Below are 17,324 nucleotides of genomic sequence, written 5' to 3'. Positions count from 1 at the left end.
TTTTTAGCTGAAAGTAGTAAATATACTCCTTCATTCTAAAGCATTAGTTGCAGAGTGTGAATATAGCAATTAAATTGCTGATGGGAATAACAGATAAGAAACTTTCTGTCACCTAACTGTGCCTGTCATTATGAATGACAGAAGATTTCAGTCTCCAAAAGGAAGAATGGATATCATTGTAAAATGTTACTGACATTTATGCTGTATTCTGCCCAGATCTAAATCATAATGCAAATTACAGAACCAGGAAAGCATCTTTTCAATTGATTTAAAGTACTAAGCTGTCTAAAATATCTTTGCATGTGAAGTGAGTGATAAATTTGTCAGGGGAGCTGGATTACAGAGATTAAATTTTATAAGGCAAGACTCTTTATCCAGATGGCTACCTAGCAGATTTTAGCTGATGTGTAATGCTAGGATATCATGGGCAGTTACAGGGATTCCCTTTTTTGCACAGAATTTCATTGCCAAGAAGCCAGGAAAGACGCTCTGATATTTCTGCAGATGCAATATTTCTAAAAATATAAAATTTCTGGGAATAAAAAAAAAGATACTAACACCTGTTGAAGTGAATGCATGGTGTTCATTACTGGGGCTTACTAAATGCAGTCAGGAAGAATAAAATGGCCTGTCTCATCCAAGGTCTTCCTGTTTGTATGATCAAAATGAGATGACATTCATACGTGAACATAATGATGGCTATGCCTTTCCATCTTGCACAATAGTTGACACGAAAATTGCAATCAATAGGCTGGCATACTAGCACAGTTTTCAAAAGTTCTGTCACAGTTTTGTTTCAGGATGCTGAGAGAGGTCAGCAATTTTCCCAGTATTTTCATGCATTTTATATTTGCTCCTGCATGGAAAATCCACTGAATTGGATATTTCAATCTGGAGAGAAGAGGAGGAAGCAATGATAATAGAAGTAGCATGAGTTTACTGAAGGAATGCAAGAACAGTTTAATAACGTTAAGGATATACAAAGATGTTTCTTTGTATCCTATCATTTAAGATACAAAGATCTTAAGATCATATATGATCTTTGTATCATATCATTTAAGAGTGATATGATTGGGTTCTGCAATTTGGCATTTCAGTTAAATCTGTAAAATTGGGCTGGAATAGAACATACCAATACACTGAGGCTGGATGGGACTGGACATCCCACTCCAGAGTTCACAAAGAACTGTCTGAAAATTTGGCCATCAGTAACCAGGGCTTTGAATGAATCCACCAATGTGGCAGTGGTGGCATGTGACCAAGAAACAAATGTTTCTTCCAGTTGAGAAAGAGAGATCAGAAGTCACTGATCCCACCATCAGTTTGTTAGTCTGATGGTAGCAGTCTTTAGAAACTATGCTGAAGATGCAACTGAAGATACAAAGCTTACAGAGGGAATAAACTCAGATGTGCTGAAATTAGGATGTGTTAGAATAACTTGATAATTGTGTTTGATGATTTATTTTCTGGACAAGAGTGATGTAGTAATAATCTGTCTTCAGGAATACACTGGCTATGGCTCTCTGTTTCAGAAGTGATGTAAATGAACGAGATCAGGATTATTGCAAGAACTGTAAACTAGTTAATGAGTTGGATAGAAAGGAAACGGCATTAAGCCGTAGCTATTGAGCTATAGGGAGGATACTCAACAAAGATTAGGTTTGTGACTGAGCTTGTTTTAATCTTTTTCTAATACTCTCAACAACAACAACAAAAAGATGTGTTGAAGAAAAATGCCAAAGGCACAGAGCTGAAGAGCAGTGTCAACATGAAGAACACTAAGAGTTAAAGGTATTAAGTGACCTCAGATGACAAATATGAAACAGATTTCAGTCAACAAAGGGCAAAGGCTTAAACTTAGGAACTGCTAATAATAACCTCTCTTGTAAGTAAGGATCTCTTCAATTAGAAATGTCTAAAGTGAAGGAAAGCTTGGCCAGCCACTGCTTGGTTACAGGGTGACTGTAAGATGTGAGTGTGAAGAAAAGAATATATATAATCTTAAGATGTGTTAATCAAGATATTCCTAAAATAGATAGGAAAGTATCAGCACATTTGTACAGTGTTCCTGTAAATGTCATGCAAAATGCTGTATAAGTTCTGCTCAGACAGGAAAGATTAATTTGAACTGGGATGTCTGGGGAAGGAGAACATATGTTTAGAAAGAGGCTTAAACCTGGATTTTCTTTAGGCTTGGAGAATAAGGGGTGACTGGATCTAAGATGGCCACCATAAGTTAAAGGGGAAAGCAGTTAAGGAAAAAAAACTTCAGAACTTAGAATTTACGAATGCCCCAAACCAAAATTGGCCATAGACTTAAAAATATGTTTTGTGACCATCTGTCCAGTGAAGTTCTAGCAAAGGAGATGAATTAACTTTTTATTGTCTGATCCTTGACCTATTCAGATTCCATGCATTCTGCTTATCTTTGAAGATTAATTATTATTCAAGGAAATTCGGTTTTCAGGTAGCGCAAACCCAAGCGGGAGGAAGGAGCTGGAGACTCCAAGATTTCTTACATGATTGTGATTTCAGATGTACAGCTCATCTGCTGTTTTTGCTATACATTATGAAGGTGAAGAGAGCTACTGTGCTCATTTAAAAATAAAGGAAGGGGAATTAGATGTTTGGCCAATGTTAGCATTGTACGAGAGAAAAATAATCTACAGCTCTGTAAAAGAAGTACCTTACCTTTTCAAATTATACAGCACTATACATAGAAAGGAGACTCACTGGATAGAAATTAGTAATAATTTGATTTTGTTTGCTTTGGTAGCTCAGTACAATTAGAATAATGTTTGTTTTGATTCCTAGATGCGGTCTGTCAGCCGAATATTTAAATTCATTGACATGCCAACAGAGGAGATGAAAAGCATTAAGCCACAGAAGAATAACCAGTTTTCAGATGCCCTTATAATCGAGAACAGGCACGTGAAGGACAAGAAGAGCTGGCCATCGGGGGGACAAATGACTGTGACCAACCTTACAGCCAGATACACTGAAGGAGGAACTGCTGTCTTAGAAAACATTTCCTTCTCAATCAGTCCAGGGCAGACGGTGAGACACTGTTTTGTTGTGTTTGGTCTGATTTCTATCATGCTTTACTGTGGAAGTGTCATTATAAAACTATTTACTGACTCAGTAAGTTTTTGTAGATAGAAACATGAAATTATTGCAGAACAAAATAATCATCTAAATCACCTGAATGACAGAAACGTCTTCTGCCTCTTATTAAAAAGTGCTTATATCTAGTATTATTAGCTATGAAAAGTAGTAAGGAAATTTGGCTTACTTATCCTAGAAATCTTGAAGCTGTTAGTACCTTGGTGAAGCACGATGAAGAGCTTTCCAGACCACGAGGAGAATAACACACAGCTAAAATATTTCTGCAGTAGTTCTTCACATCCTTTTCCTGTGCTTGAAGTTGGCCTCCTCCTCCTATGGACAGAGAAGTGTGCAAATGCTAGGGGCAGACTGACCCAGTGGAACGGGCCATGAAAGAATACTGGCCAGCGTGCCAAGGGTAACGCACCAGCGGCTCGGCGCTCAGAGGGACGTTCCATGAGTGCTGTGGGCTGTGCCAAATTATTAGAGAGCAAACGATAAGCAGCTCTATTCTTTAAAAGGCTTACAAGCCTGTAACTAATCTTCATGTGTGTTTGGATTTACATTCAAGAAATAACTTCATTTTCAGGGCAGCACTTAGGCAGATGTTGAACACTTTGCTTGAAGTTCATGCAAAGATTCCTGAGCTGAAGCTGTATGGATGAAGAGCCAATTTTAACTCTGTCACTTAGATGAGAAAACAGGTTCAGCAACAATGCCTTGCCTTGCCATGAGGCAGCTCTTAGGTCCTACTTTGAACAGCATCTGTCTGCCAGAGTTGATAGATCTATATTGGTTTACATGTTTCAATTCTAAGTTTGAAGGCACTGCAATTTCGGTAATAGGGTTCAGACTTCCAGTAGCATCATCTTGAAACAGCTGTGCCTTTGGAGGAGAGGCAGTCTGTGATTTCTGCACTGTGAGGTGTGGGTGCTTCTGTAGTCTGCTTGATTTACTTCCTGGATAATTCTTTGAAGCAACGGAGTAATGGAAATGAAAGATACTTTTGTACTGTACACTTCTGAGGCAAAACAATTAAAACAAAGATCCCTTTTACAATGACTATGATTTAGAAATTTTACCCAATTTCAGTGATGAACCATGTATGCAGAGGTAGCGTTTCCAGAATTGGAGTGCATTCCTTAAACCAAAGAGATTTGTTTCTGCCTCGTAGTGAAGCAAGAGAAAAAGCAGGAAAGGGGAGAACTCCCATCACAGACCTTTGCTTGTCCTGTTTTGCCTTAGGCACTGTAATGGAAAGGATGTCAGACAGCAGGAATGGTCCTCATGTCACCTCATCACCTTCACATTCATACTGTCATTGTTCAAATGCAGCCCATGCTCGGACAGTTCAGCATTAGCGGTGTAAAATTCAGCTGTGGAAAAAGGCAGTATCTCAGCTTTGGGTGGTGGTTACAAAATATGAAATAATATATAAGGAAATTTCTGCTCTTCAGATAAGTATAGACTAATGGATCTACCTTCATTGATTCTGAAGTTTTACACTAGCAATCAACCCTTGCTGTAGACTTTTATCACTTACAAATGAACAACCTACCACTGAACAGCTATCCCACTGAAATCAGTTTGGATTGCTCTCCACTATTAAGATCTCTAAATGCTGCTGCCTTGGTCTGTGGTTAATATACGAGCGATATTAAGTGCTTGCTTTTATTAATTTGCATTGCAGGTGGGCCTTTTAGGAAGAACTGGCTCAGGAAAAAGCACTTTACTTTTTGCATTTTTAAGACTGCTGAATACAGAAGGGGATATCCAGATTGATGGCATCTCCTGGAACACAGTCAGCTTGCAGCAATGGAGGAAGGCCTTTGGAGTGATTCCTCAGGTAATGAGAATGTTTTAGAGGCAGCAAAGGGCCTTCTTTTTTTTTTTTTTTTTGATTGTATATTAATATGCACATAGTTACATTTAAGCTGAAAGTTAGTTGTTTTATTCTAAGAAACAGAAAAAATGCACAGAATTTGTGAAGAGGATAGTTGGATGGATGAATGTGATAATTTGCAGTAAAGTCTACATTTTGAGTATTTCTATGTCACTCACACAAGAGCTCTTATAAAAATGAGAAGGTGCAGTACCCTCAAACAAAAGTGTTTGTAGTTGCCTTATCTCTCTGCTTCTGAAATGGATGACATGTTGATTCAAAACAAGATAGTGCCATCTAAAGAAAAAAAATACAGTCAGTGATGTTCTCACCTCCTGTTTTCTAAAACCTTACATCATGTATTATGGTTAGGTTGTGAAAACAATAGTTTGCCTTTTTTCTTTGATAGGTCAGTAGCAGAACTACTCAATCATTAACTGATCCCCAGCTTGGGCAGGGACACCTTCCTCTAGACCAAGTTGCTCAACCTGCCCTTGAACACTTCTAGGGGTGGGGCATCCACAGCATCTCTGAGCGACCTATTCCTGCTCCTTACTACCCTCATTCTGTGATTCTGTGTTAGAAAGTGCCTCTCCAGCTTTCCTGTGTGCCCTCTTTAGGTACAGAAAGGCCACTATAAGGTCTCTCTTGAGACTTTTATTCTCCAGGCTGAATAATCCCAACTCCCCCAGCGTGTCTTCATTGGAGAGGAGCTTCATCCTTCTGAGCACCTTTGTGGCCCTCCTCTGGATCTGCTCTAATAGATCCGTATTCTTCATTTGGTAGGGACCCCACGGCTGAATGCAGTGCTCCAGGTAGGGCCTCAAGGCAGCATAATAGAGGGGAACAATCACCTCCCTTGAGCAGCTGGTCACTCTTTTTAATGCTGCTGGCTTTCTGGGCTGCAAGCACACATTAAATGCTCATGTTGAGCATTTCAGTCACCAGTGCACCAACTTTTTCTCCACAGGGCTGCTCTCAATCCACTCATCTCTCAGCCTGTATTGATGTTTGGGATTACCAGACCCACGTGCAAAACTTTGCACTTGGCCAGGTTGACCTGCATGTTTGCATTGCCCACATTTCAAGCCTGTCAAGGTCCATCTGTATGGCAACCTTTCACTTCCAACGTGTCAGCTGCACCACACAGCTCAGTGTCGTTTGCAAACTTGCTGCGAGTGCAACAGTTCCCTCAAAGACAGCAATTTTAAGCACTTTGACCTTACTGGAGCAGCCTTTTCTTTCACTGTCAATTTACACACCCAACCTATGGGAGCCAGGAGTGCTGCAGGGAGTTTGCGGCTCAGATTCACCTCCTGGCTGAGCTCTGCTGGCAGCCAGGGCTTGCCTGGCATGCTGCCCTGTGACAGCTGATCTGTCACCCTTTCTCTCAGCTTTGCAACTCTTTCATGTATGTCTAGTCCTGTAAACTTCTATTTGTTACTGCTGGTTCAATACTGTCAGCATGACTTTTAGTTGCAAGCAAGGAAAAAAGTAACTCCTTTGGGTCAAGGTAGCTGTGTCAGAGATTGCAAATACAGCTGTGTCAAGATGGGCACAGATTGCATGTATGGTGTTGCTTTAGTTTGGAGAAGTATGTTATAAAATTTGTCGAAGAGTACTAAAAATCCCCAGCTCCTCATTCTCTGGAAATCACTAGACTTGACAATCTATTTGCTTGCTTCACTTTGCAGTTTCTGTCCAAAACACTTGCCAAGGAGCTGCACATTTATGCCTCAGAATTTCCCATATGCAGAATGAAATAAAGTTTTCACCAGTATTCTTTTCAGAGAAGAGAAATTACACATGCCGCCCAGCCTTTCCCAGCAGAACAAAGAGAGCCTTTTGTTCTCTGCCATTCACCTGCAGCTTCAGAATGTAAAATAAAAGTCTCCTTGCCTTTCCTGGGAGGTGGGCCTATAACAACATGTGGATGCGCACAGTCACACGAGAGAGGCTTCACTAACAGGGAATGGAGCTAGTTTAACCTGAGGCATGCTTCCTTAGGAAAATTTTTCAGCACTGCCCTTCTTTTCCCTATCCCCAAATTTTGCAGTTTAAAGGACACAAAATTATTCTTTAATAGGACTGTCATTAATATGTGGCTGTGTAGCAGCTGCAATGTCCCACCGGCACGTACTGCAGTGTGCTCCAGGTGGGTGGTGCTGGAACAGCCCGAGGGGCACTCACAAATCTCACTGAGCCACAGCAAAGGAGGAGATCTATCTGCTCCTTTCTGTGTATCAGATGCAGCTGTCGGTGCATGAGCTGGTAAATCACATCAAGCAAGTTTCCTGGAGCGCCCACAAGGAAGTTCCTTCCTGCACCTCATCAAAGGCTGGCGTTGGTTAAGCACAGCCTCGACCACAGTAGTGCTCCTACAGGATGTTTGTAGTTCTCATGGAAATCGGTAACTCAGTGATAACAGGCTGCTTGAAGCATAATTGTAGCCCAACAGCTCTTCATTCTGGGCAGTTCTTTCTGAGGTTTCATCTGCAAGACTTTCCCTAGCATGTTTCGAGGGTGTTTGGAGAAGAAAGGTGTCTGCACCTGATTTCTGCACATTGAAGCTCTTTTGCATGCAGGTCCTCAAGCAGAGTATGTACTGAAATAACTAATTGAGTAAGACTGAAGAAGAAGCCTTTAGAAGTTTGGCTATGAAGGGATAATGGGAGATCTGGAGCCAGCTTCCCATTAAAACAACTGAGGAATCCTGAGATCCATAAGGTGTCCCCCCCCACAGTGGGTGCTTCCTTGAGCCTTGAGTGCTGTTCCGCTCATATTTAGACATTTAATCATCCGCAGATGACACATCTCACAGCATTTAACTCCATGTAGAGTTAAAATCAAGCTTAGTATGGAGAACAGGACTACTACAGTTTGTGTGATTGCCAGCTGACAAAAAGAAAACTATCAAATCCCTTTCCCTCCCTTATTTCCCTGAAGAAGTTAATGTTTGGCAACTTCTCTTCCTGGTTCATTTTGCAGTAGCCATCTGTCTTTGTTCATGACATCTACCTGTCTGTCTGTCCATCTCAGCACTGTTCCGTTGCCTCAGACTCTCCAGGACAGCTCACCCTTGGAGGTGGCACCAGGATGGCTGTTTTGTACCCTCCCAGGTCATTCCTTTGCAATGCATCCTGCTGAGAAGCTCAGCTATGAGCTGACATGTCAGTATCATCATAGTGGGAGCATCTCCTGCCCCTTGCCCATGCACAGGACACTGGTGGAGGTCAATAGAAACATGCTCATTCAGGGCAGTATATCTGTTGTTTTCTGCATCATGCATTCAGTGCTGCTGGGAACACAGCCCTCGTGCTTCTCAGTGAGCTTTATGGGAGGCAGAAGTTTTTGCATCTTCAACACAACTTTGAATCTTACAGAAACGGTTGCAAAGAAATTTGCAAAGGGTCTTTGTTACTCACGTGCTCTTACTGTTGACTGTAAATGTTTTAATGTCAGTACAGTTTCTAATGGATACTTATGACAGTAAAACTTTGAACTCAGACATTCAGATACCAAATTCATTTTCCTTCATCTTGATATTGTTGTGATGTATGTAGGAGGAGGCAACATGGAGGTCATGTTGCTGTTAATTGGACTCCTCTGTATGTGCAGCTGGTGTTGTGCTTCTGAAGATGTTTCAGCCTTGGGCAGATGGGAACAAGGAAGGGTTTGTAAGAGCAGAGTGAGAGGTGCCAGCTCATGGGTCTGGCTGAGAACCTGCACAGGTCTTCTATCTCATCAGCAGCTGCTCACAGCCAGGATATTCTCACTCTTTATCTGCCTCTTCTAAATGGATTCAGTACTCTTCTGTATGCATTTCCTTGGGTTTGTCAGAGTCTTGGTTCTCCACACAACACTTAAATCACTTAGCAGGCTTATCTGCACAAACTGGGTGTACTCAACTCTGTAACCAACATGCAGAGGCTCTAGCCACTGAGGAAGATTAGCACTTTAGAGGGGTTGATTTACAGTAGGTGGGGTGGGCAGAACATAAACATGGCCATATTTATGTTCCTAAGCATTTTGCTTGTGGGTGCTTGTCAGCTCTGAGAAATTACCTGCTGTGTGATCACACTCTTTATCCTCCAGATTGAACACAAACAACTGACAGAGAAGGAAATGGCTCCAGATTTACTTCCAGTCTCCGCAGCCACCCAGTTCTCCTTCCGTCACCCTCCTTATTCCTACTCCTTCCATATTTATAAATGACACGCAAGCCCATGGCAGTCACTTTTTTTCCCCCCCACACCCTTTTGAATTCCTGGCATTTAAGATTTATTTTTCTCCTTCTTTCTAAGTGGACTGTACCTGCCCACGTACCTAACACGATATTTACTCAGGTGAAGCCTATGTGGTTTCTAATGAGTTCAGAGGAAGGAGGTGTTGAAAAGGATGGAGAAGTACCAGAATTCAGGACAATGCAATATTTATCTTGTGGGAAAAAAAATATATGTATTTCAGGGAATAGCTTGCTTTTAGTGCCCTACTTCTTAAAGGCACAGCTATCACAAGTATCAGTAGTGTCTGAAGAAAGTGGTCTCCTTTATTTCTCTCCCTGCTGCACTTCAGCAGGAATGTTATTCAGCCCAATCTTCTTTAAAACTGGTTTGTTCAGTTGACTATTCTTTATCAGTGAGAACTGAAAATACCTACTCCATTAGTTAAATGCATGGTGCTCAAAGTGTGAACAAAACCAGGTCTGACCCTGCTTCCATAGAACGATTACTTTCACCGCACCCAGTGCTTGCAGGAATCTAATCCTGCTGCACATATGTAGTCCCACATGCACAAACTAACTGGGCCGTGGGAAGGGACAGGGCTGTTCTTCACTCAAGCACTTGGAGTTATTAGAAATGATGGTTATAAAGGAAAAGCTCTTCTCTTTCCTGGTACCTACCAAATGTAGTTCTGTAAGGTCTGGCTGTGCACACCACTGCCTGCACTGCAGGATCCTGGCTTGCAGAGCAGTGAGGAGCAATCAGGGAAGCCCCTCCAGTGGCTGCATGGCAGCAGAGTGCAGTTGGTTTTCTCTTCTGTTCTCCTGAGTGAGGTCCTTCCTTCCCTCTTATACCGAAGAAGTTACTGGCAATGCCTTGCACCTCTTAATTAAATGAATTAAAACAATTTATTTTAAGCTGCCACACACTTCTAATTAATCATAATTAGATGATGAATATAAATGCACGTGTAAATCACTCTGAAATCTGATGAAAGAATGCCAATTTCCCAGGTAAGGTCAGACGGAAATTGTGGCCAACTGGCTGAGCTCTGGGACAGTATTTTACTACATACACACTCTCAGCCAATCTCTGCCACCCCAGCAGTTCCCTTGTTGCTTTCAGTAGCTTTGGACAACCAGAGCTCTGGTTTAATTTCAACAAGAAATTATTTGGCTACGGATCCCTGGCATTTCAACATGTCTTCTCTAAATAAATATTTTCTTTAGGAAGACAAAAGAAGAAGTAATGGCTGAAATCCTTCCTCTTGATATCCATTCTGTATGTACAAGGCAAGAACATGCAAATGGTCATATTTCCCAACCTTTGCATTCTTTGAGAGCAAGTTTCCCTGCTGTTAGCAGCAGGTGTAGAGCAACATAGAAAGCAACAGCTTCCATTTATCTTATAAGAACTGTAGCAACCTCAGTGTCACTTGAAGAACCCCACTTCCACCGATCTGACACACCTGCCCTGTGTAAAAAGAGATTAAACAAATATTTAATTTTGTCTGAGTCATTGCTTTTCCAGCCACAACACATTTATCTAAGGCATGTTCCTTTATAGCTGCTTGTCTGAACTGATGAACAAAACAAATTCAGTAGTAAATCTTAGAAGGATGCTCTGTTGGTGCTGAGCAGTGCACATCTTCATCATTTTCTGCAACAGAGGGAAGGTGCAGAACAGGAAGAAGAGAGTACGCCTGCAGCATCCCTCAGGGCAGCCTCCTGTGTGAGTGTGTGGTGGTGCTGCAGCTAGGTTGGGTTGTGCTGCACCCCATCCCTGTGAGCTGGCACCAAGAGAGGGGCAGGAGGGCTCTGCTGAGATGGGGCTGGGACAAGCAATAAAGAATCAAACAAGATTTTTAAAAGGCTTCTTCCAAAGTTAAAATATAGAAAATTTTCCATTCTGAAAACTGTTGAAATATTTCACATTTTTTTAGACAAGTTTGGGTTAGTTTTTATTAAAACAGCAGTCAAAACCTAAACATACAGTTCTTAACTCTGATGACCAGGGAGCTGGAGCACCTTCCTATGAAGACAGGCTGAGACAGCTGGGCTTGTTCATCCTGGAGAAAAGAAGACTGCAGGGTGACCTCACTGCAGCCTTCCAATACCTAAACAGGAGGGGAGTCAACTCTTTGAAAGGGTAGATAATGGCAGGACAAGGGGAAATGCTTTTAAGTTGAAGGTGGGAAGATTTAGGTTGGATGTCAGGGAAGTTCTTTACTACGAGAGTGATGAGATGCTGGAACAGGCTGCCCAGAGAGGCTGTGGATTCCCCATCCCTACAGTTGTTCAAAGCCAGATTGGATGGGACCCTGGGCAGCCTGGTCTAGTATTAAATGTGGAGCTTGGTGGCCCTGCCTGTGGTTTGGGGGATGGAGATTCATGATCGTTGAGGTCCCTTCCAACCCTGGCCATTCGGTGATTCTGTGATTAACTCCCTCCTCTTTTTTTTGAACAACTTGTTCCAAAATTGTTTAAAACCCTCACTAAGCTTTGTCTGATAATTACAGAAGGTTATTTTTTGTCTCTGTATGCTTTGCAATTTACAACATCTCACATAGTGATCCACCTGTATATATCCACCTGTACATCTTCTTTCTTGTAGAAAGTCTTCATATTTTCTGGAACCTTTCGGAAGAATTTGGATCCTTATGGGCAATGGAACGATGAGGAAATATGGAAAGTTGCAGAGGAGGTAAAACTGCTCAGTGTGTTTCTTGTTTCCCTCTGCTGAGTGCCTACACCGGAGTGCAGTGCAGGACAAGTGGTTATCGTGTGCTAAATTTATATAAAGGCTTTGAAACAAAGTGCTGAGAAAAGATAACAGAAAGCCATAAACCTTTTTTTCCCCAACTTTGACAAAGGCGATTTTTTATGGGGTAATAAGGAAACACAAAGATAAACTTCCGTGCAGCTCTTCATGCAGTGACTGAGCACAGGTGAGGCTCTCTTGGCTACATGACCCTGAGAGAAAAGAAGTGCAGTGGGCTGATGACGCAGAAGTCTTGTAATCTTTTGTCACTTTAATGCTTTGTCAAATACATGAAATTTTTCAACTGAAGTGTGCAAAGATGACTGGCAAACATCAGAGAGGCCAGAGAGAAGTGAGAAATGTCTGATGCCAGTGCTAGAAATAAAAGACTGGTATTACTGCAATAGGAAATACTTAGACTCAGCTTATAAGAATCTTTCATTGAAAGATTTTCCAGTTGTTGCAGCTCTCAGTCTGGCTTACAGCTGGCTGGTAGGCAGTGCTCTCTGACATCGCATTTGGGCTCATGTACAGCTTGTGTCACAGCCAGCTGCCTCCTTCATGGAAATCAAATATTAGGGGATATTGAAAAACCCGAAGGTTTTCTTTCTTCTAATTTTACATTGAGGTTTTAGCAACATTTTTGTTTTCAAATTCCCCAGTAACAGGGGAAAGATTTTTCCAGCTCTGTTTCCATCTACAGAGCAAACACCACGCATTATGGGTGTAAGATGCCACCTATTGGTGCTGATAGTGTTTAATAGGTTGCACGGGTGTAAATAATGCCACAAGGCAGCTAAGAGGTACAGAAGAGGGAATGCTTCAGCTTAGAAAGCAGATGTCTCCTTCTAAGGCACGGATGACTTAATAAACTCCTTCCCTCTTCCTTGTCCATAGCAAGTCTCAAGTATCTTAAAATGCATACAAACGTGGGAGTTAATCTGAAAGCTTCCTTGTTCCCACCCAGGAGGCTGACTTTTGTCTCTGCTCTCTCTGAGGTTTATGTAATTCCTTTCCTGTTTGAAAAAGGGGAAAGTAGCCACTTTCAGTGCACAATTTATTGTCAAGTATGTACATCACAACACTTTTGGTGAAATGGAGCAACAGCAGCTTTTTAGCTGGTGCTACAAGAGACAGGGAAGCAGTGCTGTGCTTCCCTGATGCCCTGAGACTTGGGGGAGGGGATTAATATCCCCTCTCAAATAAAGTGAGTTCTAGCTCTGCTTTGGATGGTGGTGTGTGAGAGCCAACCCCGGGATTTTAAAGAGCTAAACCTTATTTGTAAACAGTGAGAAAAAAATTTTTGAACTATTTATCACTAAGGAGTTTGGCAAATCCAAATGAAACAACACAGAGTATTTCAGTTAATAGGCAAGAGAACTCAAAGCAAATAAAAAAGAGCCGTTAGTACTTTTCAGTAGGAGTGATGTGATTGTTTACACAGCTCGTGCTCCTGAAATCTGGCTCGGTGCAGTCAATGAGTCAGCATGACTTCAGGAGTGGGGCATGGGAAGAAAGCAGACATCCAGCTTCACCCTGACCCATAGGCTGCTGAGGGCTTAGACAGCACTGCCAGTATCAGTGCCACTTTCAGCTCCCTTACACTGGGCTGCAGATGCAAGGCGCTGTATGAACAAATGTCAGGTGTTTCACTTCCACTGCCCCAGTATTTCAGCACCTGAATCTGTCACACTCGTGTTAATTCTGAGGGCTAGGTTTTCCTCGGGCAGTCAGCTGTCTGAGCTGTAGATGTACAGAGACCTCGCACAGTTTTAAGAAGAAAGCAAATCTCCAACTAAAAACCTGCTGCAGAGTTTCATTAAAGGACAGGAGTTATATTTGAAAGAGTGGGGAACAATGCAGTGACCTTGATTTGCTTATAAACAGAAGTATGAAATTCAAAAATACTATACATAACCTACATGCCACCATTTAATATGGTTTCCATGTAAAAAGGAAATGCAAAGCAATAATTCTGTTTTTTTTGCCTTGGAATGAAAATAAGTGGCAGAACAGTCATATTTTGAAAATCCAAGGGGGGCTCTTCATGAGCTGTGAGGTGCACTGCACTTTTATAATGTATTTTGGAGCAGTGCATCTCTCATATGTTTTCCAGTTCTCATGTTTTACAAATGCTTATCTGGGAATGCCAGGGAGCAGTCAGACTGGACATGAGGAAGCTGCAAAGCTTTGGTGCAAACACAGTGCCCTTCCCAGCGAGAGCAAAGAGGGGCACAGGCAGAAACAAACAAGAGCCACCTCCTGTGCTGGGTTTGTTTCTGGCTCTGGTGGAGCAGGTTCCCACCACAAGGTCCTCTGAAGCATTCTGCCACTGGTGCTTGAGGAATGGCCGCAATGCCCATGGGCTGAGCAACATGCACAGTGCTTTTGAGGCAGCACAAAGAGCAGATGGAAATGCTCTCGGAGCCATAGACACAACGCCGCGGTGACCGGGGTTATTTTCCCTGTTGCTGTAAAGTAGCACGGGAATTTTGCTTGTTTCTTCTTGCCCTCCTAGTAACCAAAGAGGCCTGGTTTCCTTTCAGAAATCTCTCTCCTTGACATTACCAGTGACACACATCATTTCTGGACACGAGTTCTGAGCACATGGCTGTCTCTGCTAACTCAGAGAGTTTGGGTGGAAATGCCAGAAGTCATTGTATGTGACAAACAAACAAAGCATTGACTCTCAGCTTCCCAGAGTAAATCCTGGCACATGGTATGGTTCAGCTTTTCACACCGCCCAGCCAGCGCCTTGTAGTCTTTGTAGGACAGACACTCATTTTCATCAATCTGTATTTTCTGTTCAGGAGTAAAAGGCAAGAAAAGAAAAGGTGTTGGTCATCATACTCCCCCCCCCCCCCCCCAATCAGCAGTAACTGTGCCTCATCCATTTTTCCTTTCTTTTTCTCTCTGGTAGGTTGGGCTGAAGTCTGTGATTGAGCAGTTCCCAGGCCAGCTGGATTTTGTTCTTGTGGATGGAGGCTGTGTCCTCAGCCACGGGCACAAGCAGTTGATGTGCCTTGCCCGGTCCGTTCTCAGTAAGGCTAAAATCCTGCTGCTGGACGAGCCCAGTGCTCACCTGGACCCCATGTACGTTTTGTTCACGTGTTCTAATACAAAATCCAAAAAACAGTGAGGCAGCACCTCCTTTGGTAACTCCTCAGGTCTGGTACTAAGCCTGATTTCAGCTTCAGGAACAGACCTTGGGGAAAAGAGTTGCACTAAACGTGCCACCTCTGAGAAGTACACTTTTCAAGTTGGCTTCCAGCAGGGCAGCAACTCACTTCTGCTGCATCAGCAGCAGCTCAGCCATGCTGGCTGTCCTGCTTTGGCAGAGCTATGTGAAGGAAGGAGAGGGACACGCAGTGACGGCTGCTGGGCTGTCCACAGGGCGCTGGCCACACTTGGTTCACCGTGCTGTAACTCACTGTTCCTTGCTGTTGTGCCACTGTCACAGTGCAAGGTAACGGAGAGGCTCCAGCATGGTGGGTGCTGTAATTGTTACCCAAGGGGAGCAAATCTATACCCCAAAGCTTACATCAGACTGGGATTATCACCATGAGTTCAGCACTCCAAGCTGACTTATCTCCAGCCCAGACAGCAAGAGCATAAATTAGGTCCAAAGGATGCCAGTGCAGTGTGGCATTGTTAGAGATGATGGCATTTCTGCATGAAGTGTCAGAGAAGTTCAGTTACACCTTCACATTAGAGCAGATGAGTGTTTCCCCAGCAGAGGTGCATTACTGCTGAGCATCACAGCATGCAGCTGGATGATTACACACCACAAATGCAGCTACGGGCTGTGGGTGATATATATTGCAGTCTGGATGCCAATGATTATTTGCCTTCCAGAACTTCCCAGGTGATCAGGAAAACGCTGAAGCATGCATTTGCAGACTGCACTGTGATCCTCTCTGAGCACAGGCTGGAAGCCATCCTGGAGTGCCAGCGGTTCCTGGTGAGCATCTTCCCTCATCTGCACAGTTGTTTTGTTACATTTGACAAGCCATAGAGTGCTTTGGCTTGAGGGGGGCCTTAAAGACCAGCAGTGCCAGCCTCCTGCCCTGCTTTACCATGGCCAGGGCAGAAAGGGCTGCACTTCTTGAGCAATAGAAAGGCGTGCAGGGGAAAAGGTTTTCCGAGTAAATATCCAACGGTCAGAATCTTTGGTTTCATCCATAAAGGCACCTGAATATTGCATTATCGTGTAATCTGGGCGGTGAGGAGTCAGGACGCACTGCGCCCTGTCAGAACAGAACGTGCGGGGTCGGGGGGGCAGCCGGGCTGCACCTCCCGCGGCCACCGCCCATCTGAGTGGTGCGGTGTCCCCGCAGGTGATCGAAGACAACAAGATGCGGCAGTACGAATCCATTCAGAAGCTGCTGAGCGAGAAGAGCTCTCTGCGGCAGGCCATCAGCCACGCCGACCGCCTCAAGCTGCTTCCCGCGCACCGCCGCAACTCCAGCAAGCGCAAGCCCAGGCCGCAGATCTGCGCGCTGCAGGAGGAGACGGAGGAGGAGGTGCAGGAGACGCGGCTGTGAGCCGTGCGCGCCGGGCTGACCTCCCAGGCGTGCGGGCACTGCCTGCGCTGCGCTGCGCCGCGTGGCGGTGCCGCTCCGCTCGGTACCGCACGGAGGGCCGCAGGAGCGATCGGCGCGCGATCCGAGAGCCGCGCTCCGCGCCCCGCGCAGCACAGCCGGTGAAGAGACTTTCGCGCCGATTTTTGTACTCTTCTGGTTTGCGGTTTTATGATGAAACGGAACTTTCTCTAGGACACGTTATTTATTTTAATATTGTTGCCAACGTTTGTTAAGGAAATGATGTATTTTAAAAGTGATTCTGTACTATAAAGAAAAATATATTTGTACAAAAAGCGGTGTGTTGGGACGGTGTTTCTGTTACCGCCAGCCTTTGGTGCCGCGTTGCCCTCACACAAACGAAGGCAGCTTTGGGCCGGCGCAAACAGCCGCTCCAGCGGCACAGCCCGCCAGTAGCTCCTTGCCGGCCGCCACAGCCCGGGGCCGCCCCTACACCGGGGCGGTGTAGCGCGTCCGCGTCCGCCTCGCGCCGCCTCCCGCCAGCAGGGGGCGCTGCGGGGCCGGCACCGCTCTGCCTGCCCGGCTCTATGCGCGTCCCAGCCCCTGCCCGTGCCCGGCCCTGTCTGTATCCACGGCCCTGCCCGCTGACTAACGGGCAGCGCTCTTTGCTTGGTGTGATTTTCACATCGAAGCAGCAAGGCAGGCGCTGGGTCGCGCAGGCAGAGTTTCTGGCCGTACCTCGAATATTGCATTCAGTTTTGGGCTCCTCACTTCAAGAAAGGCACTGAGGCCCTGGAGCGTGTTCAGAGAAGG

General features: G+C 44.2%; 1 protein-coding gene across 1 annotated transcript in view; it reads left to right on the top strand.

The window, feature by feature from the left end:
- Positions 1-16,553, top strand: part of CFTR (CF transmembrane conductance regulator) — an 81,383-nt gene extending 64,830 nt beyond the window's left edge. Inside the window, exons 22-27 of the mRNA XM_042815365.1 lie at positions 2,815-3,057; positions 4,796-4,951; positions 11,824-11,913; positions 14,891-15,063; positions 15,826-15,931; positions 16,308-16,553. Coding sequence (XP_042671299.1) covers positions 2,815-3,057; positions 4,796-4,951; positions 11,824-11,913; positions 14,891-15,063; positions 15,826-15,931; positions 16,308-16,514 — 975 coding nt within the window. The 3' untranslated portion in view covers positions 16,515-16,553. The remainder of the gene's footprint in view (positions 1-2,814; positions 3,058-4,795; positions 4,952-11,823; positions 11,914-14,890; positions 15,064-15,825; positions 15,932-16,307) is intronic.
- Positions 16,554-17,324: the final 771 nt, after the last annotated feature.

The sequence above is a fragment of the Centrocercus urophasianus genome, unplaced genomic scaffold (assembly GCF_019232065.1).
Source record: "Centrocercus urophasianus isolate 14NV4802_14NV808 unplaced genomic scaffold, USGS_Curo_1.0 seq_15, whole genome shotgun sequence".
NCBI lineage: Eukaryota > Metazoa > Chordata > Aves > Galliformes > Phasianidae > Centrocercus > Centrocercus urophasianus.
The sequence above is the reverse complement of the archived record's forward strand: the minus strand, read 5'-3'. Positions and strand labels throughout refer to the sequence as shown.